The following is a 24,662-nucleotide window of genomic DNA, read 5'->3' on the forward strand; positions in this document are numbered from 1 at the left end:
CACACTCAAGGAAGCATCAATATGTAGACAGGGAGTTGATCACCAGCCCTGCAGTCAATGGCCAACCTGCTCTGCCATCTTTATGATTAAGCACAAAAACCTGCCACAGTATTCAGTCGATAAATTCTGTCATAACTCTCCTTCAAAGTTAATTGCTGACAGGTAATTATGAAGTTTTCTGTGTCAGCCATTAGTGCAACTGTCACGTTTTGAAAAGACACGCATGCCTTTTTTCCCCCTCAGACAAAGACACTATCTCTCCCAATTATTTCCACGCCTGCTCATTTACCGAGCTTTATGCTTCACTACCTTGTCGGCAGGTTTGCTCGTATACTCTAGAACCCACCACCTCTTTCTCTGTTGTCTCTTCATTTCCTGATTCCAACCTCCTGCCTCTTTCTGTGTTGTTCTTGTCTCCTCCTGCCAGTCCAGCACCTCGATCGAACTCCCCCTTGCTTGTCGTCCTCCCTCCTCATCCCCTTCACCCTGCTTGTCTCTTCACATTCAGTGCTTTCTTTTTCTCTCTTTCCTCCCACTTGCTGTTCGTTTTCTTATCTCTTTTGCCTCTCCACTCGACCTTTCGCCCTGTCAACCCATATCTTCTCCTTTCGTCTCGCTCTACCTGCTCTCTGTACTTTTCCTCGTGTCCCCTCTTGTTTTCATTGACAGCTTTACTTCCCCCTCTGTGGCGCTGCATCCCCATTGTCCATCCACCCTCGCTTCACCCTTTATCTGGCTGCTGTCCACGTCGCACACTGGTGAAACACCTGCCACTTGAAAGACACTGTGTGAGGGAATCACTTTGACTAAGTGTTTGTGAGGATTTGCGAAAGATTCTAAAATTAAAATCATCCTCTCTAGACGTTTGTCCTGCTTGTTGTAGGATTGTGGGTAAGCCTGTGTTGTTTGGTGTGTTTGTCTCGTACTTCTGAGTGTTTGTTTCAGTGAGCTGTGCTCTCTTGGCCCGACATACAGCCAGACACGTGGATTAGACTTCGATCTAGGCTGCTTGTCTTCTATTCTGAGATCCCCAGAAGGAGAAGCCTGTTAATTTAGCTGCTATAAATACAAGACCTCCTCAGCGGGTCACTCTAACACCCGCTGCATGGAACTGGACTGTGGTGACAGCTCCTTTACTCAGTGTATGTGTGTGTGCACTATATGTGTGTGTGCATTCCTTCAAAGCTGGCTGGCTAGCCTCCGGCTCAGTGGTGCATGGTTTGTGGTGCCACCATTGACAAGGACGTTTGGACAGAGCCTCAGCTGGGCTTTCTCTTGTTCCTCTCTTTATCCTCAGAACAAATTTCTTTTCTTGTCTGTCTTCGCTCATGTTTATCGCTTACATGTAATGGTTTTATACTGATAAAATATCTATCAAGAATCTTTTCAACAAACGATTAATGCCTCCTTTTTTAAAACATAAAGTTGACCATGGTGATTTTCCATTATTTGGGTAATTGTACATTGGGATAATCATGCGTATATTAACATGGTGACTCGACTAGCTCGATAAAGTTTAGTCCTGTATTGATTTCCTGATTTGTTTTGAATTGCCATAATCGTGACATGAAATTTTCAAATCATCCCATGCCAAGTCCGAAGGGGCGTACTTAAATTAAGGCGAGGCAATATATCAATATTATGTAATTATCATGATATGAGACTATATATCGTCTTAGATCTGGATATTGTTATGTCATGACATGTTATAAGTGTTGTGTTTCCCTGGTTTTAAAGGCTGCTTTACAGTACAGTGATTTCATTTTCTGAACTTACCCCACTGTTCTACTTGTTCTAATACTTCTCTTATTGCACTTAGTCATTAATTAAATCCACATTACTGATGATTATTGATCAGAAATCGTTCCTACACTTTTATCGCTATATTGATATCCATTTATTTGGTCAAAAGTATCATATTTGTTTATGTTCCCAAAACCAAACATTTATAAAGTGCTTTTTTTAACTATTGGCCATATCGACCAGCCCTTTAGAGTTATTTAGAGGTACTTGAGTTTTGAAATGTTCAGCTTCTTCCACTCCTCTACATTTATTTGATTATTTCAGTTACTAATTAATTACTTTGCAGATTCAGATTATTCAGTGTTGATAGGCTATTACTTGTGACGTTTAACTAATCAGATAGTGTTGTGAGCGAGACATTGAGTGAGACCACAGAATGTTGACGACTGACTCTGATGCAGCATGCTTCTTCTGTCTAAGTATTGCATTTTTTAACTAATTTATTATATCGGCAACTAGACGCAAAAAACACAGATATCCATTATCAGAAAACAAAATATCGGCCCTGATAATTGGTCTATCCCTACTTTCAGGACTGAAGCCTTTCTGTCTTTCCTGTCAGCAGCACTTTTGTATTTAAGATGTGAATTCTACAAATAGCAGACCATGTTTCATGCTTGTTGTCTGGATGCCAGAGTCTCAAACCTTGGTCTCATTTTTGTAGCATTGATGATCTAGGAAATCCACATACGTTACTCTCTTGCTCTCTTATAAAAGCTCTCTCTTAAAGTATCACTCAAGTATCGACTGCATAGATATCAAACACACAAACACAGGCTTGGATGTGCATTTCCCTCCTCTCCCTTTCTCAGTTCTTCTCCTCTCTCCAAAAACACACACTTGGATAAAGGAAACCAACCGGATCGATCAGCCCAAATCTCATAAACAAACACTTTAAAATTGAATTCTACACTTGTAACTCACAGACATCCAGTAGTCAACTGATATCTGAGTTTATACTGTTTCTGTAATTTGGTCTCCTTTCTTTCACAGTCTTGAGTACTATAATTGCTGAAAGTGTTTATTTAATGACAGGCTTATTTGTGCAGCTACATTGTGTTAGACATGACCCCAGACTGATCATCATCTTCATCACTATAAACATGTTACTTCATGCTCTGATTTTGTCTGATTACTCTTTGCTCTGGCAGTATTTCTGAGGAGAAATCCCCCAGTAATCACCTCAATCTCTTTAAATGCATGTCAGACTATTACTAACAGTCTTTTAATGCTTTGGTGGTTTGGTTTAGAGGCAGAGTAGTTGGTTCTTGTGTGTGATTTAGAGCTGTTTGTGTGGCTTTCACCGCCACGCAGAGCAATTTTGGTTATAAATCCCAAGCAGCAAGTTAGTTTTTCCGACACAGAGGTTAATCAGAAACCTCATTTTGAAGTGCACTACATCCAAGCGAGGATCTGTGCCCAAACGTGGGATTTCATGTCCAAACTGCATTCACTCCTCTCCCTCCAGCCTCTGTTGAACAAAGTCAAGGCTCGTGCTAACACAGGGGCAGGTAGAAAGGAGCAAAGGGTTGCGGGAGGAGAAGAAAGAAAAGCCGATTGAGGACAGCAGAGTGGAACGGATGGGGTGTGTGAGAGCAGGCGGAAGAAAATGAGCAGTGAAAGTATAAAAGCTTAAATCAAAAGAATAAAAAATTCATAAGAATCGGGCAGAGAGAGGGAGAAGATAAATGAGAAATATTGGAGTAGAGGAGAGGAAGGTGCATTTATCAGGCAGAAAACGAAGGGCAAAGGGAGCATTAGAGATTATTTGTGGGGAGAGTGTGTGCTTGTTAATGACTCGCTGAAGAGGGTGAGCACACGCACATTAGCATATACACACTCCTGCAGTCATGCAGATGTTCCACGCCATTTGTTCATGATATTATAAACACAAAGTAAACTTAATGTTTGCCTATTTTGTTCAACCAGTTCTTGAAAGCTGACCTTCCTGATGGATATTCTTTTGGTTATAGGTATTGATGTGCAAATGCATGATTCACAAAGAGCACCGGCACTAACAGTCAAGGTCAACCCGGCGCTCCTTTTGCTGCATCTCTGTTTGATTCCAGGATCCCTTTGTGCTCTCTCATCCCTCTCATGGTGCTGACAGAGTCAGGAGGGTCTTAGAGATTTGTTTAACTTTGGACAGCATCAACAGAGGCAGAGCCACACTGTTAAAGATTGAGGGACCTGTGCTGTCTGTGTGTTTTGGTCTGTTGAGTGTGTGTGCGCGTACTCCTGCATAAGTGTACAGAGTCTTGCTAATCACAGGCAGCCTGAGGCGGGATGGCTTTCTTGCCCCAGAAAAGCCAGGTCAGATTTAATTTAATAATATTTTATTTCTCCCCTCAGGAGAAGCGCAGTGGTTTAAAATCTTACAGTGTGTACATTCTCTGTGTCTGGGGTCTCTCATTTGGACTGCAAGCATTCGGTGTTTGACAGCTTCATTCTTTATTCTCTCACTTGAGATGTGCTGCTCCCTCTGTGTGTGTGTGTAGCGAATAAGTTTGCACTAAATGATTCAGCATCTTCGTGTCTGCTCAGCGGGGTGGTGGGCTCGTTGGTAGGAGGGCAAGAGGCCATATGTTTGAATATTGTGCATTGCATTGCTCTGTCACACACACACACCCACACCACTGAACAAAGACTCCTGAGTGCTTTCAGACACACCTCGCTGATGTATCCGAGAGATCTTTAAAATTACTGCAGACTTTTACTCTCTTCTTGTCTCCTTTAATCTTCTTTCCTTCATTTCACCCTAAATGCCCTTTTTTGTATCGTTATCTCTTAGAGAAGTCGTGCCTTTTATTAGCCTCTCTCACTGCACTTCCCTAATAATGTCTTCTTTCAAATGTGTCATTATCTGTGCTCTCTCTTTTTGTCCTCGCAGGACAGCGACATCCAGAAGAAGATTGACCATGAGATCCGGATGCGCGACGGGGCCTGTAAGCTGCTGGCTGCCTGCTCCCAGAAAGACCAGGCGCTGGAGGCGGCGAAGAGCTTGCAGACCTGTAGCACTCGCATCATGGCGTACATGTCGGAGCTGCAGAGGATGAAGGAGGCTCAGGTCATGCAGAAGGTCACGCGGAGGTCGTCGGACGCGGGGCCGATGGACGACAGACTCCCGTGCAAAGGAAAAGTAGCCATCTCAGGCAAGTCAGACCTTGTTGAAATGTCTGGATGTGTGTGTTACTCAAGAAATTTGACCCATTTTAGTGTCATTATTTACTGCAGGGGCTGAGATCCAGCTTCCTTTCTCTCTATTAGAGGATGTGTCATTCTCACATGGTGACTTACAGATGCTGCCCCATTGTGTTATGAGAGAAGCAGTCATATTTATGATAATGGAGCGACTCTGTTTGTATCGCCGACGCACAGCAGAGAGATAATTCACAACAAGGGTGAAAGGGTTTTTTTTTTTTTTCTAGCTGTTGTCATTTTGTTTGTTTTCAGAACATAATGAGGAGGTAAAAAAATAAATATTAATGAGATGTGAGACTGGGAGCGTGTGTGTGTGTGTGTGTGTGTGTCTGTGTGTCTGTGTGTTAGTTAGTGGGTGGAGGTTCACGGGGGTACTGCTACATGTCTGGTACCCAGCTGGAGAGCATGCTACTCACACAGACACACGTACAGTCAGTAATTAGCCGTGGATACCTTGACTGAAAGCAGCGCGGGGAAGGAGGCACACATACAGATACACACTCGTTAGTTTGACAGTAGGGGCGATTAACATTTTTGTGCTCTAATCCCCTGCCTGTTGTCGTTACAGATCTTCGGATCCCTCTCATGTGGAAAGACACCGAGTACTTCAAGAACAAAGGAGGTGAGGTGCCACCTCTGTATGATGTCTCATTGATGGGTTATTAATGATTTATGCCTGGAGGATTTATTAATGATTTGCTTCTGATGGGGATGGTATGCACCTTCACACAGTTGTGAAAGGGATGATTCAAATAAGGAATTCAGACCTGGTATTATCGACTGCTACTTGAGTAACCACTTGTGATGGGATCTCACCTCCCTGCTCTTTATGCAGATAAACACAAACATCAATGGAACAAACGGATATGTTCTTCATTTTTTACACAAATCAAGAAATATTGTAACGAGTAACATTTGCTGAATTGACAAGAAGGCCTGAATAGTGAATAATTTGTTGTAGACAGCGTTCCACAAAGTTTAAAAAGTTTCTCCTGACTGCGTAACTTGCAAAATTGAGTGACTTCTTGAGGGAGTATGGGGACTTTCTCCACAGGTGTCAAATAAGTCGACTAAATTGGTTCCTGTTTACTGTATTTGTAAAATTTGACATGTCTACCATCAATAAAATGTTGTCGTCTTTCATAAATTTAGTGTAAATGGTGAGACTAGTTGAAGCAGTGTGTTCCAACAGCTGCTAAACCCCAACCCTTGGACAAAGCATAGCAGACAGGACGCACTTAAGACACATAAGAAAACAGGCTGGTGCAGCGGTGCCGCAGCAAACTGACACTTTTACAAGAAAAGTAACAGCTAAATGTATTGCATGCGAAATGTACAAAAGGAGGTCAATGACTTTGAATTTTTTATAGCTGTTTTGCAAAGTGTGTTAAGTTTCTCCTCACTCAACAGCTCTGAAAATAACGCAATTTGTAAAGGAAGTCTGGGGATGTAGCCATTAGGAGTTTAATGGTTAGAAGAATGTGGACCACTCCAGGATGTGGTCTGAGTGATCTGATCTCAAATGCATGTTCACGCCTGTGCTTAGAGCTGTCCACTTGTGACCAGATCACTCAGGACACATGTTGATACCAAGTGCGAACAGCACTTTAGGTGTGAATGTGGGATTCCTCATGCCTAAAGAACAAAATTCACCTTTTATCATAGACTTGAGGGTGAAACGCTGATGTGAACTCTTACTTTCATATATTAAAGATATGCTGACCCATGCAACTGTGCAGACAGACCATACAGTATGACATATTCTCTATGATATGCAGGGTCCATCGCACAGGTCCAGGAGCTGATCAGTGCAGTCTGTTGCAGCTTTAACAGAGTTCTCTGTATTTAACAGGAACTGATTTCTTTAGACGTGAGAAACTCCTGGCAGCACAACCTGAGCCACTGTTCAGTCCTGCTGGCTTTGCCTCTTGGCTCTGAGAGGCAGCAGCACACAGGCGCTAAACCGAACTGGGTCATTATTAGCAGGGTGGAGAATATGAAAAACAAATGTGCATTTAAGGAACTCTCCGAGTCTTCTGTCCTGTTGAATAGACCTGTGAACCAGGTCGTATTTAAATGTTTTCATGGCATTTCAGAATTCATTGTCGCGCTGAAAATATAACAGTGCTAATCTTCATATCGACTGTTTGCCATCCCACCTCCTGTTAATAGAGTCAATGCGGGTTAGCCCGCATGCAGTCATTATACCAGTCTCCGTTCTCATTTTCTCCCCTGGCAACTTGAACGGAATTAATCTGCATGACCTGTGCATGTAAATGAACTCAAGAGACAGGTAGTCGACTCTTAACGAAGCTTAATGAGGCTGTTAGTCAAGGTCATTAAGCACACCGAGACATAAACTGAGCCCGGGAGGTGAGGAGGAGTAAAGCATGTTCCTCTCTCGCGTGTCTAATCATATTTTATTTGTTTGAGTGTCGAGCTCAATCTGAATATGAAGTGTCAATGTGCCGAAGCACATACGTGGGAGCAGACCACCTCTTCTCAGCCTTTGTTTCAGCTGTAACCTTGAGTTTTAATGAGAAGAAGAAAAACTCACAATTAAAGAAAGATACCATCAGGGGCCACACTATTAATATTACAACAATGATACCCAAGGTACTGTTTCTTGCATTTCTCACTGTTCTAATTGATAACTAATCATAACAAAGCATGCCCAAAAAGGGTATTAAGGGCTTCTTCGTGATGCATGTGTATTCCCTGCGATGGTTTTAGTTTTCGCAACATTAAAGACCATTATGCTTCATCAACCACAACACTGCAAACAATGCTTCTTAGAATTTTTTAGCACAGCTGGCCATCGAGTTAACTGAATTGAAACTAACAACAGTAGAAGTGCTTATCAGCCGAATGAAGGTGCTGATCTCTTTAACTTTAACTACTCAGGTCACAGGCGTTCCCTCGCCTCTGGCCTCAACACTTTGTTCAAACAGTTATGTATCATCTTGTTGGTTGCAGGTGAGGCTGTTTTTGAGCTGAAAATGATTTTCCAAGTGATGCAACTGAGTGAAAGCTGGTGTTCTTTTATTCTTTCGTTCTGACTTTTCACCTTGTTCTTTTGTAGAGCTTCACCGGTGTGCAGTGTTCTGCCTGCTGCAGCTGGGAGGAGAGATCTTTGACACAGACATGGTGATAGTGGACCGGACACTCACCGATATTTGCTTCGACAACACCATCGTGTTGTAAGTCATCTGTCGGCCACATATTAACTGTAAAACACAGGAAAAATACCTCACGTTCAGCCTGTAGGTGACACTGAAAATGTTTTTGTCCTTTGGCAGTAATGAAGCCAGCCCGGGTTTTGAGCTGCGCATCGAGCTGTACAGTTGCTGCTCAGAGGACGACTACTCAGCAGGGAGCACGCCGAGGAAACTAGCCAGCAAACTGAGCTCCTCGCTGGGGCGATCGGCTGGAAAGAAGCTCCGGGCAGCCATGGAGCCTGGACCATGTAGTCCTGTTAGCAACGGAGGGGCAGCTCCTCTTCTGCTGCCAGTTCCATCTGTTCCGTAAGTCTAATTTGAAATATTAGCAAGTAGGGCGGAACAATTAATCAGAAAAAAATCTTTTACATTTTTATTGTTTGTTGTTTTTTTTCTGTAAGGAAGGAATGGTCCATTGTATAACCCTTTGGCTTCTTGACCTCTCCCGACACATGTCTTATTTTTTAATTATCTGATTTTATCAAATTTTATATGTATATAAATAAATATAAAATAATACAATAAAATGGATAAATCATATTGTTTAGCCCTATTTGCTAGATAACATTGTCTGTAGATATTGATAGACTGATATAGACTGAAAAGAGGGGGATTAGAGAGAAATAATATATTTCAGGGAGCACAGGCATATTTATGGACACCATTTTCCACTATAAACATGCATGCTTAAACACAGAATAAATGTCTGTCCTCTCTCCTGACAGGGGCCCTAAATACCACCTCTTAGCTCATACCACCCTGTCACTGTCACACATCCAGGACAGCTTTCGCACACATGACCTCACCATCTCAGGCAACGGTGAGTGGCAGCCTTCATCAATCTGTCTCCTCCCCATCTTTCTCCATTCTCTGCCAAATCAGCCATCTGTCTGTTTTTTGTCCCCCTCTCACCCATCACTGTCCCGCCTCTCCTCCCTGCATTCTAATAATTTCCCTTAAACCGAGCGTATTGTGCGTCTTCTCCCCTCCTTCTCCTTCCTCCCCCTTACTCCTTGTCCTCCCATGTTCTCTGACAGACAGCCATTGTCAAGGTCACTGTAATAAAGGCTGTGCTGGTAAGGGGACTGCTGTGTAAAGCTGTAATGATGTGGGCTAACAAGGGCCCAGACCTCAGACAGACAGGCCCCTAGTGTTTTATTCATTGGCCCTTCAGCCTGCTGTAAAGTTTCATTGCAGCACTTCATGACACTCCCTGCAGCTGCCAGTCTTTTACACCCCTGTGCCTTGTTTTGTGTGTTAAAGGGGGGGTGCAGTACATCATGAGGAAGAAGTGTGTGTTTCTCTGTGTGTGGATGCACATGTGTGTGCGTGTATGAATATTGAATGCCACGTGGGAATATTTTTATTTATTAATGTTGTTTATTTTTGCCCGTCCGCCTCTCTCTCCCTGCAGAAGAGTGCTCTTATTGGCTGCCGCTCTATGGCAGTATGTGTTGCCGCCTTGCAGCTCAGCCTCACTGTATGACCCAACAGATGATGAGTGGATGTTTGAAAGCAAAGGTAAGTTGGCAGGTGTGTGCAGCAGTGATGAATGGAGTATTCCTCTCGAGGTCTCCATAGTTTTTGGCTGTTGCCCTGGTTTACTTCTGTCCTTTTCGCCTCCTCCACTTCCCTCCTCTCCTTCGTATGTTGCCATCTCTCTTTGTGTTTCCTTCCACACTTAACTGATCTCTTTCTCTACCTCGCAGCAGTTAGGTGGTGACCCTCAGAGTTGGGCAGAGGTGTACGCTGTTCTGAAAGGAACAAGCCTTTTCTGCTACCACCGGCAAGAAGATGTGGAGGCTAACATTGAGCCAGCATTCACCATTGCCATCAACAAGGTCAGCAAAGGAAAAATGAAGAAACTTAGTAAAACACTGTCTCCAAAGGTTGATCCAGCCTTACAGAAGCTATACAGTTGTTGTTTTCAATAATGCCTCAGGCGTTGAGGAAATGGGATTGTGGATCGCTGCCAGTTCGAATCTCGAGCCAGCTCGGAGACTGAGCCAAAAAAAAGTAAATAAGAAATGATGCTCTTCTCTTAGTAACTACTATTACGCCGCCCTTGAACAAGACATTTAGCCCTCAGCTGCCCCCAGGAGAGCTGCTCAGAAGCCAAGAGTAGAAAACTGGTTCGGTTGCTCAGCTCACAGGTGTAACTGTGCAGATGTTGAGCAAGGCGAGGAAAGAGCAGGCATATCTGGATATGAGGCATTAAAGATTTCCAAAGTAAATCTTCTCCAGTCACAATCGAATGCAGTAAGATTCAGCAGTCAAGTCATATCTCTCTGATCCCTCCGTTTTTCCAGGCACCAAAGTGAAGAACAGTCAGTCAGCCAGCCAGTCAGGTTCTTCATCATCTTATTTCCTGTGTCTGAGAGTTAATGCCCGTGGGGCTTCTCATTCCTTCCACTCAGCCTCTTGTAGCCTCTGACCCTGAGCTCACAGCTGACCTGAAGCCAAGTCGGTCAGATCAGGTCGGCATGATCCTTTGTCAGTCAGTTGTCTGGCTCTTTTGAAGAGGAAGGATGAGGTAGCGCAGCGTGCGGATGGATGAATGAATGGAGCAACACTGCCATCTAGTGGTCACAAACAGACCTAGACACATTTGGAGTAGAACAAGGAGGTGGGAATTGGGAGTCTGCACCTTTTGTTGGATAATTGCTGAAGGGAAATGGTTTGGAAGAGGACTAATTAGCGGCTTTATTAGTAAGGGCTTATTTTCAGCGGGGACTCACAATTACAATTGTAGTAATGATCACTTGTTGCTGCACATGATTTTGTTCGTTCAGAAGTACTGGCATTCACCCCTGATTGTAGTCATTTTGTGGTAGATGATTGTATTCTTTGTCGCCGACGTGTTTCAGGAGACCAGGATACGTGCATCAGAGAAAGACCCTCAGAGTAAAGTTCAGAATATCTGCGTGAGCAACCAGTACGGAGGCGAGGAGGTCACACACACGCTGACCACAGACAGCCGCGAGGACACACACCGGTGGATGGAGGCTTTTTGGCAACATTTCTACGACATGAGTAAGTATGGAGGGAGTGTGTGTGATACATCCACGACATACACTAAATGACTCAATTTCAAGGACTGGTTAATGTTCTGTATCTGCTGCTCGGTGCGTTGAAAAAGATGGTTTATCTCCAACGTACAGGCCAATGGAAGCAGTGCTGTGATGACTTAATGAAAATTGAGCTGCCATCGCCGAGGAAACCGGCTCCTGTCACACCAAAACAGGGCTCACTCTATCACGAAATGGGTAAGACCTCTCTCTGGCTACATCACTGTGGATATGCGATCAGAAAACATCTTTGGTCACTTTTATCTGAAGAAAGAAGTGGAAGAGCTAGAAAGAGAAGGCAGGGAAAGACGTGCCTGCATTGCATGTGACTGCTGTGTGTAGCTTTAATTTCCTTAGGTCCATGTGCATGAGAGATGCTGTCACAATTAAATTTTTCTCCTCTCCGATATCTCAAACTCACACTCTGCTTTACTTCTCTGAACTGTAGATAGAACGGGTCTTATCTCTGACACGCTGACTCACTCTCTGTCCTTTGTTTCTCTGTCCCTCTTTGTCCTTTTCAATTTTCCTTGTGTGTCTTGAATCCATCACTCCTTGGCTGTGTCTCTTTTGTCCTCCTTTATTATTTCCTTGTGTCCTCATACATTATTCATAATCAACGGCACATTTTCCATCGACTTTCACTATTAATTTTTAACGGGCGAATCATCTTTATCCTTGAACAAATCTTTTTTTGTCCTCTCATCACGCCTTAACATTCATTTCCTTCATAAACACGCGCCAACCCCCCCCCCTATCAAATTTCTGTCATGGCCATCAAAAACACAAAACTGAACTCCACCTGTTGCACACCTCCTATCCACTCTACCCTTCCTCTCTCCCCAACCTCCTCCTCGGTTTTCCTAACCCCTCCTGGCAGCCCCTCTTGCCACACCCTCCTGTGAGGGTCTTCTGCTGCAGGATAACGCTGTGTCTGCTGAGATTCGTGCTCTGCTCTCGTCCTATTACAACGACAGGTGAAGTAACAGGAGTAGGGCTCCATATGAGTTATGTTGTGGTGAATGTTCAGGATTTACTGCAGATCCAGAATCAGCCTCCTCTGGCTGATAGTGAGTAGATTCTGCAAAACATTACAGGACAGGATCTCTTTGGATCGCTCAGTCTTAAAATTGTTTGTTTTTTGTTTTGTTTTGTTTTATTTTTTTAACTCAAATGTCAGATTGAATCCAAATTATTCAAATCTGTCAGGTAATAATCTTTTGAATAACAAGTTTAAGCCCAGTCTCCAGCAGTATAATGATGAGTTTTGCTGCCTCTCTCCTGCAGTTATTGAATCATCCGATGACCTCAGCAGCACCGTGTCAGACATCCTGGCTCGGAGGATGCAGGAGCTGGAGCTCCGCAGCCAGCTGGGCACCTCCCCCACCTGGATGTCTGTGTTTGACGAGAGCAACCCCAAAAGCGCTGGCCGCCCCCGTCCCTGTACCTCTCGCCTCTCAGGCCACAGCCCCTGCACCCCTCCTCGACTGCCCCGGAGCCCTGTGAGCCCTCACCGCTGCCCGCAGTTGGGTCTGCTGTCCTCAGATGCAAGCCTGACTTCTGACAGCGACAGCCACTGCAGCACCAGCCCCTGCTCTCAACGCCATGGCTGGCCCGAGCCTTCCTCAAACTTCTCTCTCTTGTCGTCCTCCCCCTCCCGTCTGAGGCCACGCACTCTGTCGCTGGATGCTAAGCTCAGCACCCTCCGAGGGAGGGGGTATGGAGGCGGAGGGACCTTCCAGTGCCCCTGCCAGCCTCCTCCCTCCTCGCTGCTCGCCCCACTCCCCATCTCCTCCCGTTCACCTCGGTCACAGCGCAGCACACAGACCACGCTTTCCTGCTCCAGCTCCACCTCCAGCAACAGCTCCAGCAACAGCGAGGGCAGCCACAGCCCCGAATCATCTGAGGGAGCTCCGTTCTCGAGGCCCTCCCCGGCTCGACGCAGCCTCAGGAACCTCAGGGCCAGACTTGATCCTCGCAACTGGCTTCAAAGTCAGGTGTGAACTGTTACGCTGGCCTAAAGGCTGCAGTGCTCGTTAAACCACGATTTAACTGGCTTAACATATGTGAACCAACCTCAGGCAATCTGCTAGGCCACATGCACAGCCCTGAGGAGGATAAGCTGCCTCTAGCCTGCCTCCTGGTGGAGGATGGATCATGGAAGAGCCTCCTGGGGCAAACTGGAATGTCTTCTAACACAAAAGACAGGTGACAATCACTGCACAAATTAAATGGGAGGTACTCTGCTTGCTTTGAGAAACCATGGTCTTGCTGCTTTGGAGAAAGTGATGCTAAAGAGCTAAAGACTTGCTCCGATACACACATCACACTAAGCCTACTGTCTGTCCTCGGACTCTAATCCTGGAATTAGAAAAGGTTTTGTTCTCTGCATCAACCATCCTGGCGACTCAAACTTTTTATTTCAAGGTCATCTCTACTAATGCACTAGCAGTATTTTTGACTGGATGTTTCCTGTCTATATTTTATAAATAAAGGTTTGCGGTGTTTATGCTATGAAAGCCAGTGAGCATGTGGCGGGATGAACATGCAAAATGAACATAAGGTATAATCAAGAGTTCTCAGATGTTATAAACTGTTACGTGTGGAGGGACGGGTCGGTGTCTGTTGCCTGTACTGTGATCTACTTCGGTGTACGTATCTAATTAATCATTCAGCGGATGATCTTTGTGGTTCTCCTGAAATTACTATGCACCATTTTGTTTATTGCATGATCTGACTTTCAGTTAAAGTGTTGAACTACTTGAGATCATCTCAACAATGAATCTGGTGAAAGCTTAACTTTATGCAAGTGCTCATACTTACTGTACTGGTAATTACTGTGATCTCTTCAGGGTAAAAATCTGTGCTCTGGTCTTAATTTTTACACATTTATCTGCACGCTATTGACAGGATGTCTTCAGAAATGTAGAATGGATCCATACATACATAGAACAAAACCCTAGAATAAACTGAAATTAACCAAAGTTAAAGTATTATTGAACACCCAAGCCATACTTAAGATCCTCCTACATTGCCTCACTGCAGTTTAGTGGCTCCTGACTTCCAATAAAATGTGAAACGTCCACCAATCAAATATTTATGCAACACAGAAACATTTTATTATTTTACGGTGGCTGCATTCTAGGCGACTTTATATACTTTCTAACCCCCCAACCATTAGGTCATGGTAGTAAGAAAAATAATAAAATCGTTTACACTGCTGCCTGTTCTTTTTTTTTTAAATAACTGTGTAAGTTATTGTCATTTAGACAGCTCTTAACAGCAGAAACATCTGACTGAAGGCATCCATCTGAAAACAATCCGTCTGTGCAGTAAAGCCTCTTCTTCTCTGTCTGTCGTTTACTGTGGATTTTACTTTGGTAACAGTTTCACTCTTGGGGCTCAGAACTCGGGCAAACATTTCTACTAAGAATTAAAACTGTCAGATGTTTGAAAAAACAAGCATTTGTTACTGTAAATTAATTTTTATATAAGTTAACAAATAAACCTCCTCTCTTTGTCTTTTGTTACATTATTGATTTTGTTATAAATGCAGCTATATTGATACCTGATTATTATCATAATGTTAACAGATGATGTGCAGATCTTTAACTGTTACGAATAGATAACATTGAATGTTATAACCTTGCAAGAGTTTCCCGTGTTAGCAGGCTTTGTGTTCTGCATGTACGCCGTCCTAGGGGGCAAATATAAAATGAGAAATGTGGAAATCTCATGTTCAAATAATATAACATTAATTATAATAAATGTTTTATCAATTCACAGCTGACTCGTTTTTGTCAACATGAGATACAAGCTTTTGATTTCCATTTCAGTGGTAAGACCTATTAGTTTGAAACCATCAATCCTGTGTTTCTTACATTTTGGTAGATATATAGATATATGAATAGATTCCTTCAGCGCAGAATATGTGACTTTTAACAGGTAAAACACCCCAATTTGTTTCCGTGGTAGACGACAAATGGAGGTTTCAGGGAAACATTCTCTCTTTCTTCTCCACCATGTTCCCTTTTATCCTGCAGTGGGAGAGTTTTCTGTCAGATCAAGTACTCTGCACTTTGAGCATATGATGGATCATATTCTATCCAATTCTGTTCGTCTGCTCTTCCACCCTCCAGCAACAAATCCCACAAGAGAGCCCATCTTATGTGAAGATGAAATTCCATATAGAAGCTGCAGTTGTCTGTCTAGTGAAAGCATCAAGAAAGGCAGGCAGAACAGATGCTTTATTGTCAATGTTTGATAGCAAAGCCTTAGATTCGTCAATATTACAAAGCACTGTTACAAACATAGGAGGTAGTCGACACTGAGTCTTCACTGAGCATTGTAAAATGCATAGAGAAATACTATGGCCATATTGACTCTGTTTCAAATGCCTCGGATTGGAGCCTGAAGCTCCCTGCTTTCTGTCTGCAGTGCAGAGTTGTACCATTGTTGTGCTATTATAACTTCACAACTGCTTAAAGTATAAAAAAAAATACATATAATCATATTCAACCCAACAGATACATATCACATTAATAAATACTTTATATTATATGCTTCATATTATAAGGATTATTGACTTATGTAACCCAATAGGTGCATTGTACACAAAGTTTGGCAATTATATGATTTCTGTTGGATTACATGAGTAAATGAACAATGTTACATCAAGTTGGAGATAAATGACCCTCTTTCATGTCCGTTCATATTTAAACACTTATCTTTGTGCACTTGTGCTTCCTCCAGCTCCATGATCCCCTCTCATTAGCAGGCACTCCGTGGATTACATGCCCGCAGCGCCACCCCAGCCAAAGTTCTCCAGGCAAATGTGGAGAACTTTGCAGGGCACGTTCCAGCTCGGCTGATGTACGTGGATGCAATCCGGTGGAGCCGCTTGGCACCGAAGGTGTTGTAGTGTCCTGGGAGGACTTGGTCAACCTGTTCAATGAATTTGCCAGTGGTTAAACACTTTAAAATGATGTACAGTAAATGCTAAATGAACTCCTAAATCATCAGTTGTGGCTGGGGCTGTGGGATGTGGTAAAAACAAAAATCCTATTCTGATTATTTTGACAGATATTCTGATTAAGAAATTATTTAGGAATAATGTGTCCATCACAATTTTCATTTTGACTGAAACAAAGAAAAATCATGATGATGTGACATTTATTGGAGTTTGTACCACATTCAAATTACATTACATTACATTATTCAGTTACATCTGTTGTAGGCCTGGGCGCCTCTGCAGCACCACAGTACTTCATTATAAGGCTGTCTTGTCACACATTTTGCTTCCATCAAAAAATTGTAGCTCTTGCAATTTAGCTTTTTTACTTCACCACATTCTTTGACTGTTTTAATAATATTCCAATTAATTGTGCAGCCCTAATTGTGGCCCACTGAACCTTAAAGGATAAGTTCACCCAAAAATTTTAATTCAGTCATGATCATCTCACCGTCACCCATGCTAATGTAAAGTCAGGTGAAGTTTCGTAGTCTGTAAAACATGTCTTCAAAAGAAAAGCAGCGGGTAAGCATTCTCCTAAACGACTGAAGTAGATGGGGACTTGTTTTAAAAACATAAAAAAACAACATAAAATGGCTCCATACAGCTCATCCTGTGTTATCCAAGTCTCTGGAAGCCCTGAGTTCCCAAATTGATTTGAAAAAGTCTTTATTTATACCCTTTCTAAAGTTGAAAACTTCAGCTGCTAAGCTAAAAGTGTTGCGCACACCCCGTCTGAAGTGGGTGTACAACCTCGCCCGAGCTCATCAAGGGTGTAAATAATGTCTTACAAAATCAGTTTGGGATCTCGGGGCTTCCAGAGACTTAGGCAGAGTACCTGTATGGAGCCATTTTATGTTTTGTTTTGTCATTTGATTTTTACATTTTATAACAAGTCCCCATCAACTTCAATTGTTTGTTGCAACACTGTTTTGTTCTGAAGCTCCAGAAGTGTTTTGTTAACTAGAAAATTTCATTTAACTTTCCAACTGCATGAGAGTGAGTAGATAATAGGGATGCAACAATATTCAATATTTTATCGAACCGTTCAATACGCCCTGTTAGGTTCAATACACAAAGGCAAACAATACAATACAATAAAATACAATACTACAATAATGTTTGCTGTAACTTGATTGGATACTGCATATGTTTTTTATGGAAGCCAATTAAGATAAGTGTTAATTTTTTATAATAAGGTTTGTGGTTTGACTATATCTGCTTTTAATTATTTTTACATGCAATATTGCCTTTGCTAGTGTGAGTAGTTTTATATTGATGATTGATGAGTGATTGATAAGGATGACTATTACATACAGCTTAAAAATAAATTCAGTAAATCTTGATTTACATGGAATAGTTATTTGGTATTAACGTAGATTTTCTAGAAAAACGTTTGTAAACTGTGAATCTCATTGTCACTGAAGATGGTGAATAATTGTCAGCTCAGCAGCTACATATAACAGACATTTCTTCATGACATCTTCAGGATAAATTTAGTATTTTTTAGACTATGGGATTGGACTGCTTGCGCATCAAAACTCAAGTAATTTGACCTGAGATAGTGGAACTATGGGCTGAAATGGTTAGGTTGTTGACCTGGTGTGTTTCAGTGTTACCTGTTCGCTGTCCACCAGCCCCACCAGGCGCTCACAACTGCTGACGTAGTCACTGACGCGGCTGTAAGGCAGCCAGTCAATCATGGAGCCGTCGTACACAACATCTCCGCTGAAAAGCAACTTATTGTCGTGGTCGTGGAGGCAGATGCTGCCCCGGGAGTGACCGGGCATGTGGAGGACCGTCAGCTGTCTGTCGCCTAGGTTGATGACATCACCTAGAGAGTAAAGAGGGAGAGATACAGACACAATATAACTTATAACTTCAAGTGCATCCTATTCCCAGGCTTACATCCAGAACAAATCCTATGTTCCGCATAGTTTGACTGGCTGGAATCAAGCCTGGGTTATATTTCTGTTTTCCACATGTCACCTCTTATCAGTGTGATGCACAGAGTTTAGGACATTCTGCATGTAATTGATTTAGTCCAGATCCGCTCTGAGAGGCACAGTGTGACAGTAGTGAAACTGACACACCGAGCAATGAGATATTCCATCTGCACTGCAGCAGCGGCTCTGACACAGCAAGTCAGTGTATTGGCCGACGGTGCAGAAATTACCTCTGAATACTAAAGACGCTAAAGGTAAAGCACCAACATAAACAAACCTGCTCATGCCAGATGCAGCATCCTTTGTGATATGAGCGCTGTGCAGCAACTATCATGACATAAATGAAAATCTAAAGCTGCAGAATGTGAGTTTCATCTATTAGTGATTGATCTGCTAACAGCGCAGTGTTGTGAGGTCAGTAATACTCTATGATATGCTTTCCAAAAGTGTGGCCCGTCTCTGCATTCTCCCTTTCTATCTTCTTTCTTGGAAGTAACAGAATCCAAAGCCATCAGCACGCCGGCTTAAAATAGAGCTGCTCTGCAAATACACATGAAGAATGAGCGTAGTCGCTGCCAATAAAAACACAGATTTCTTCTGGTCACATATTGTCTCACAAACTATCAATACAGTTTATTAGAAAGAGAGTTCTCGGAGCGTTTTCCAGCAAAATGCGGCTGAATCAGGTGCTTCTCAGCTTGAGGACAGCAAAGTTACACAGAAATAAAGAGGACTGGAACGCACTGATAAATTCACATGCACAATTAAAGGCTGTTAATTCATCAGTGTGTTCCAGACCTCTTTATCAATACAGCTTGCTTAGGTTGGGCCTTTGACAAATGACCTGTCTCTGCACTCTTGTGTAATAAGACATTAACACCTGTGTAAGCACTGGCCAGCACCTCATGATGTTAGATCCTTTGTGCACCATCCATCATGACACTGATGAAAAACCTTGATAGCACTACCTTCTCACCTGTTCACTGTCTCCACTGCACATGTTGTATACCTCTACATGTGCATGTTATGCATCTGTGTGTGTGTGTGTGTGTGTGTGTGTGTGTGTGTGTGTGTGTACACATTCATTTACTAAGACATTTTTGGTCTTCTGTAAAATTCCTTTGTGCAGTGAAATCCTCCTGTGGGGATGGAAAGGATCCTGTATAGAGCATGATGTTCTGAGTCCAGGCGCACCCATTAAAATTGTCTAATGGTATCGACCTCGATGCCTATCTCTTGGCAAATGCATTCAGACCTTATGACCTGGCGTTTGATCACAGATCCACTCCCTCACAATAAATCATATCAGCTGAGGCTGCAGACTCCTGCCTACCTTCTTGCAGTATGTGCGTAGGCTGCACAGCCTTCACTTTGTAGTGCCTTGCTCTCCATCCCGGACTGGGAGCCTCGACTATCTCCCTGTCGCTGAGCCAGGTGACCGTCTCGAAGTTGTCTCCGTTGGCCAAGGCATCGACCTCGGCGCTGTGGACGCCCACCTGTTGGAACTGATGCAGCCCGCCCGAATGGTCGAAGTGGGCGTGGGTGGCGACGGCCAGCAGCGGGTTCTTCCTCTGCGGATCTTTGCCGAGCAGCCCCTTGGAGTCGATGTAGTCAGGTAAGCTCCTCAAGCCCAGCCCGGTGTCTATCACCACGTCCTGGTGTGAGCCGCGGAGCAGCCAGATGTTGGCCCGGTTGTCTGACTGGTAGAATCGCTCCTGGATCCAGAAGATACCGTCTCCGAGCGATTTGTGAGCGTACCAGTCGGCTGCAGACATCCCAGTTCATGCGCTTGACGAAGTAGCCTGCTGCGGGTGTCGTGCTGTCGGGTGATTTTGCGGCGGAGAGGTGTAACTAGCCTTCTAGCTAAAGGTGATATGTTTTCATTGAGGTTAATGTGATGGTGGCCGCCGACACACCCTTGTTGGAAGAGAGCGTGCTCATTGGGCGAGCGGGTGAGTGACGACAACCTAAGACGCGCTACCATTGGCTGTAAATAGAGCACGCCTTCTGCGACGTCACGCAGGGGCGGGGTGACGTTAAAGCCACATTTACTGCTGAGTGTAGTGTGAGTGGAGGTTTCCTAGCCGGTGTTAGCAAAACTGTATAGAACCTCATTTGGTTTTCCTTTAATTTTAGCGACTTCAGGAGTTATTTTACGAGCCGAACAACAGATAAAATGGAGTAGCTGAATGTTAATGACAAGTAAACTCGAAAAGTGTAAACATGGAGAGTTAGCAGAGGCTAAATGCCGATGAGTAGCCCTGAAATACACAGACTTTTACATTAGGAGCAATTTCCTAACAGTCCCATAGTGAGTATTGTAAGTTACTGTGTGTGTCTGTGAGTCTCTGTTGTGGTTCAACGCTGCCTACTAGGCAACGACAGACAAAAGGGCGATGGAAGCTGTGTTACATTCACTTGTTGTGTGCACACGTGTTTGACAGTGAAGTTGACTGGACACATGTGGACTCTGTGCTGCAGGTACAGAGGAGGCTTGGAGCCATGGCAGGCAAGGGTCGCGGAGTGGCTGCCTTCACTTTCAACATTGAGGCTCTGGGCATCGGCAGGGGCAGCATGCCAGACGCCAGGGTGGGGCCCAGCCCGCTGTTTCCAGTAAGTACCGTGCACACACTCACACACATAGATGCAGAGACCCAATGATGACACATCATTGCAGTGCATTTGATTGACCTAAAAGCCCTCATAGTGATGCATGGCACAATATTTCAGAGAGGGGGGACTTGAAACATCTAACTGTACTAGTAATTGTTGACAGGTCAGAGAGACGGGTAAAACCTGCATTTTTGTAGGCTCTACTATGATCTTTTGAAAAACAATTTTGCATTTGCATTAATAAATATAGTTATACAAGTTGGGTGCATAATTTGTCATGGTCATGTTGAGCACCTGTCAAAAGCAGTGTCCCATTAAACATCTCTTCCAGTGCATCCTCCTCTAACAGACTTTCAGCTGCTGTAGGATGTGTGTGGTTTATTTCTGAATGATGCAGCAAGTATGGGAGGCATAGGGCAAAAAATGACTTTGGGCCCCAAATTACTTCTCTTTCTTAATACCTCCTGTGCATTGTGCATGTCTCCTCTTGCATTAAACAGTAGTACTCAAGTAAAAATACAGTTACATTACTGAAATATTACTCAATCACTAGTAAAACAACTGGCATTAAAGTAATACTTAAGTAAAAATACAAAGTATTCTTCTCAAACACTACTCAAGAGTATTAGTTACTTTTGAACTGTTGATTATCAACAGCAGGCATTCAATCAAAGGGGTTTCTTGTTTCTCCAAATCTTGGAGAGAAAATTACTCCCAACTCCACTCAGTGGTCATGGTCAACTCTCCAAACCTGGGCCTGAGTTTTGTGTTTTTGTGATCAGACAGCCTTATTGGCTACAAAAATGCAGATGAAAGGCTAAGATATTAATACAAATTGTACTAATTGAACCCAATTATGATTTTAAAAGTAACTAAGTAGATTACATGGTGTAATGCAAACTTAAGTACAAGTAAAATTACAGACTTGAAAAAATAAAAGTCCCCCCAAAACTGACTTAATTACAGTAATATGAGTAGCTGTAATTAGTTACTTCTACCACTGGTATTCAAATACACCACACACAGCACACTACACGTGACAGCTTGATTATTTTGCATACAGGCCCAAAGACGAACCATGACATTGTGATTAAGTTAGTATATATTTTCCAAAGATCTTACCAGTTTTACCTGCTGTATATGACAACTGTGTCCACTTACTTGGGCTGAAGGACCCCAAAGACTTACTGTTAGTTTTGTGTCATATTTTTGGCTTTCCACAGATTTGTTTATTTGTTGTCATTTGTGCCAGACTGGTAGTTTGTATATGTCACCCTGACAACTGATACACCAATTTTAATAACTTTATCATTCATGAATCACCTAATAATTTGTGGCAGCTTTTTCTTATTTATACCAATAGGGCTGTGCACCACTACTTGGCACGTTGGAATCCAGCTTGGGCTGTTTTTTTAATTACTAGGTTCATTTTTTTTGGCCGTGTCCATGTGTTGGTTGGTTTGTCAGCAGGCCTGCACGAATACTATTGAACAGATTTCCACTAACTTGGATGGAGTATGGGTCTCAACCCAGAATAGACCCCTTTCACTTTTGGAACGGATCCTGATAAAGGGACGGGTCCAGGAGATTTTTCTCACTTTCTTGAGAATTGTGAGATAGGGGGCGTTTATGGCATATTGACATTTTCGTTCATTTCTCAGGGAGTAATGCATGGTTCTTGATGGGGAAAAAAATCAGGTGTATTTAGGTGACTGGTACCTTTTTGAGTGATTACAATGAACACAGATGCGAATAAAAAACCAGATCTAGCGAATATTTATGTTTTATTTTTTTGATATTGGATTAGGCTTGATTATATTAAAGGTGACTGTTGGGCCTTGGCAGAAATATGGGTATTACGTGCCTTTCTACTTGTCCATGAATCATCTCCGTTAGTTTAACTGTAGGATCAGTTTTGTGCAATTCAGCACTATTTTACTGTAATTGCACCAAACATATTGCTGTAACCAACCAGTGTACTTGTATTCATAACAGTTAAAACTAAAATGTAATCCATTCAAGAAAAAGTTTGAGCTGAATCAACAAATGTACATATTTTTCAAAATGCTGCCACATGTGCTCCATAGTTGTTGATCAAATATAAGTGCAACAAACCTGTTACACGAATGCTGTCATCTCCCTTCCACTATGTATCCTCCTCCAGAACACGGACTTTAAGCCTGTGCCGCTGAAAGCAGGCGAGGATGAGGACTACATGTTGGCCTTAAAACAGGAGATGAGGGGAACTATGCAACGGCTACCTCACAACATCAAGCCTAACTCCAGTAAAGCAGGTGAGGAGGAGAGTAGTGCATTAGAGACCTGACGTCTAATAGAAATCCTATGGCAAGACAATTGGCTGCTGTGAGGGAAGATAATGCAGCACTTAGGAACTAAAACATTTAATAAGGGTCATCATATCTGGGGAAAGGAAAGAAGAGCAGATTTATGGCAGAATATTGAGTTACAGCTGCTGCCTCAACTGAGGGTTTTAATATAATTTCTGTGGTCTGGCTTGATAGGGCCTTTTGAGTTCCCTTATTCAGCAATGAGCTTAATATATCTATATGCGGTAGTAGACAAAATTGTATATATGGAACCAACGATTGCTGACTTTAAAGTCAAAACTATTCAAACTATGATTTACCGTTGTGGGATCAGGAGTAGCACCCAGAGGTTTGTGTTGGTTCTGATAAATGAGATGTGAGAGTGAATTGGGACTTGTTTAAGAGTGCACTGAAGCAGAACTTTCTCTCATTTACATGAAACAGAGGTGGAGAAGTACACGGAGAGATACCTGAAGCAAAAACAGATAGAGGATGACGCATGGACTCCAGGTACTTGCACATACGGGCATGTGACTAGAGCAAATTGAGAAAAAAGCAGTAAATAAATATTAGTATTATTAAATATTATTCCTGATATTTCAGACTGGAACCTCTTCCCAAAAGAATTAATGCCCCAAAAGAAAAAAACTCGAGTTAAACCAGGTATATGAAATATGAAAGCAATCATGTATGTAATAAGAGTTCATCTGTGGCTATATGAATAAAAACCAAATGCTTAAATCCAACAGGCACAAAGAAGAAAACTGTGATATCAAGCAAAGACGCAGAGGCCGTGCTGAGTAAATTAGATGTAAGCTTTTCTTCACTTGTTCTGTGTTCAGCTACTAAGCATTACATTTACTCTTAATTTACTCGAGACCAATTTATGCACTCATTTATGAAGGCGTCAAATTTATGCAGTATGCACAAGCTCAGGATGTATATGTCCTTACCAAGAACCATGGATGTCTTTCTAAACTTGCAAACATTTCACATAATTAATCCAATCTTTCTTTCATTATCCCAGGAACTGGCAAAGAAAGATGACGGGAACCCTGAAAAGTCAGATGATGAGACTGAAAAGAAGAGAGGGAATGAGGATGGGGAAGAAATTGAAGAGGAAGAATATGAAGAAGAAGACATTGAGGAGGTTGGATAACAAAAGATAACCTGACATTTTTAATTGCCACATTTGTTAAATGCAAAGATATGTAACAAGCAGATTTAATGTTTTTCTGTTTCCTTTGTTTCTCTGTAGGACAACGACTACATTGAGAGCTATTTTGACAATGGCGAGGATTTTGGTGCGGGCAGTGATGACAATATGGATGGTGAAGCAACATACTGAGACAGTGTGACTCAATCCTGCAAACTGAAGCAAGCGTGAACTGCTGAAGATTACAATTATGACGTGATTGATTGTATTGGTTTAAAATGGGAGATATGTTGGAAATACTGTTTATAATGGTTGTTTG

The 24,662-nt window shown here is 42.7% G+C and overlaps 3 protein-coding genes across 6 annotated transcripts in view; 2 read left to right on the forward strand and 1 right to left on the reverse strand.

The window, feature by feature from the left end:
• Positions 1 to 15,073, forward strand: part of rtkna (rhotekin a) — a 69,488-nt gene extending 54,415 nt beyond the window's left edge. For all 3 annotated transcript variants that reach the window (XM_073467253.1, XM_073467255.1, XM_073467256.1), the window contains exons 2-11: positions 4,694 to 4,955; positions 5,573 to 5,626; positions 8,087 to 8,204; positions 8,304 to 8,528; positions 8,948 to 9,042; positions 9,637 to 9,743; positions 9,932 to 10,063; positions 11,090 to 11,255; positions 11,384 to 11,488; positions 12,578 to 15,073. In XM_073467253.1, the coding sequence (XP_073323354.1) occupies positions 4,694 to 4,955; positions 5,573 to 5,626; positions 8,087 to 8,204; positions 8,304 to 8,528; positions 8,948 to 9,042; positions 9,637 to 9,743; positions 9,932 to 10,063; positions 11,090 to 11,255; positions 11,384 to 11,488; positions 12,578 to 13,293 (1,980 nt within the window). In that variant the 3' untranslated portion in view covers positions 13,294 to 15,073. The remainder of the gene's footprint in view (positions 1 to 4,693; positions 4,956 to 5,572; positions 5,627 to 8,086; positions 8,205 to 8,303; positions 8,529 to 8,947; positions 9,043 to 9,636; positions 9,744 to 9,931; positions 10,064 to 11,089; positions 11,256 to 11,383; positions 11,489 to 12,577) is intronic.
• Positions 15,074 to 15,522: 449 nt separating this feature from the next.
• Positions 15,523 to 20,104, reverse strand: mblac2 (metallo-beta-lactamase domain containing 2). The gene is made up of 3 exons (XM_073466780.1): positions 19,581 to 20,104; positions 17,921 to 18,135; positions 15,523 to 16,234 (listed from the first exon to the last, which is right to left on the reverse strand). Exons 1-3 carry the CDS (start codon positions 20,020 to 20,022, stop codon positions 16,061 to 16,063), a joined length of 831 nt encoding a protein of 276 aa, XP_073322881.1. The 5' UTR covers positions 20,023 to 20,104; the 3' UTR covers positions 15,523 to 16,060.
• A 210-nt stretch (positions 20,105 to 20,314) lies between these two features.
• Positions 20,315 to 24,640, forward strand: polr3g (polymerase (RNA) III (DNA directed) polypeptide G). 2 transcript variants are annotated; one of them, XM_073467126.1, is made up of 8 exons: positions 20,315 to 20,567; positions 20,729 to 20,860; positions 23,025 to 23,154; positions 23,632 to 23,697; positions 23,791 to 23,850; positions 23,937 to 23,998; positions 24,215 to 24,337; positions 24,446 to 24,640. In XM_073467126.1, exons 2-8 carry the CDS (start codon positions 20,750 to 20,752, stop codon positions 24,533 to 24,535), a joined length of 642 nt encoding a protein of 213 aa, XP_073323227.1. In that variant the 5' UTR covers positions 20,315 to 20,567; positions 20,729 to 20,749; the 3' UTR covers positions 24,536 to 24,640. The 2 variants fall into 2 exon arrangements, with proteins under 2 accessions (XP_073323227.1, XP_073323226.1); XM_073467125.1 differs by having other exon boundaries at positions 20,315 to 20,558.
• The last annotated feature ends 22 nt before the right edge of the window (positions 24,641 to 24,662 follow it).

This window comes from Pagrus major, chromosome 5, assembly GCF_040436345.1.
Source record: "Pagrus major chromosome 5, Pma_NU_1.0".
In the NCBI taxonomy this organism is placed as follows: domain Eukaryota; kingdom Metazoa; phylum Chordata; class Actinopteri; order Spariformes; family Sparidae; genus Pagrus; species Pagrus major.

Coding starts and splice junctions, on each gene's coding strand:
- mblac2 (XM_073466780.1), bottom strand. CDS start 20,022: ATGTCTGCAGCCGACTGGTACGCTCACAAATCGCTCGGAGACGGTATC. Junction 18,136..19,580: donor TACGCACATACTGCAAGAAG/GTAGGCAGGAGT, acceptor TTTACTCTCTAG/GTGATGTCATCAACCTAGGC. Junction 16,235..17,920: donor GGCTGGTGGACAGCGAACAG/GTAACACTGAAA, acceptor TTCATTGAACAG/GTTGACCAAGTCCTCCCAGG.
- polr3g (XM_073467126.1), top strand. CDS start 20,750: ATGGCAGGCAAGGGTCGCGGAGTGGCTGCCTTCACTTTCAACATTGAG. Junction 20,861..23,024: donor GGCCCAGCCCGCTGTTTCCA/GTAAGTACCGTG, acceptor ATCCTCCTCCAG/AACACGGACTTTAAGCCTGT. Junction 23,698..23,790: donor GGATGACGCATGGACTCCAG/GTACTTGCACAT, acceptor CTGATATTTCAG/ACTGGAACCTCTTCCCAAAA.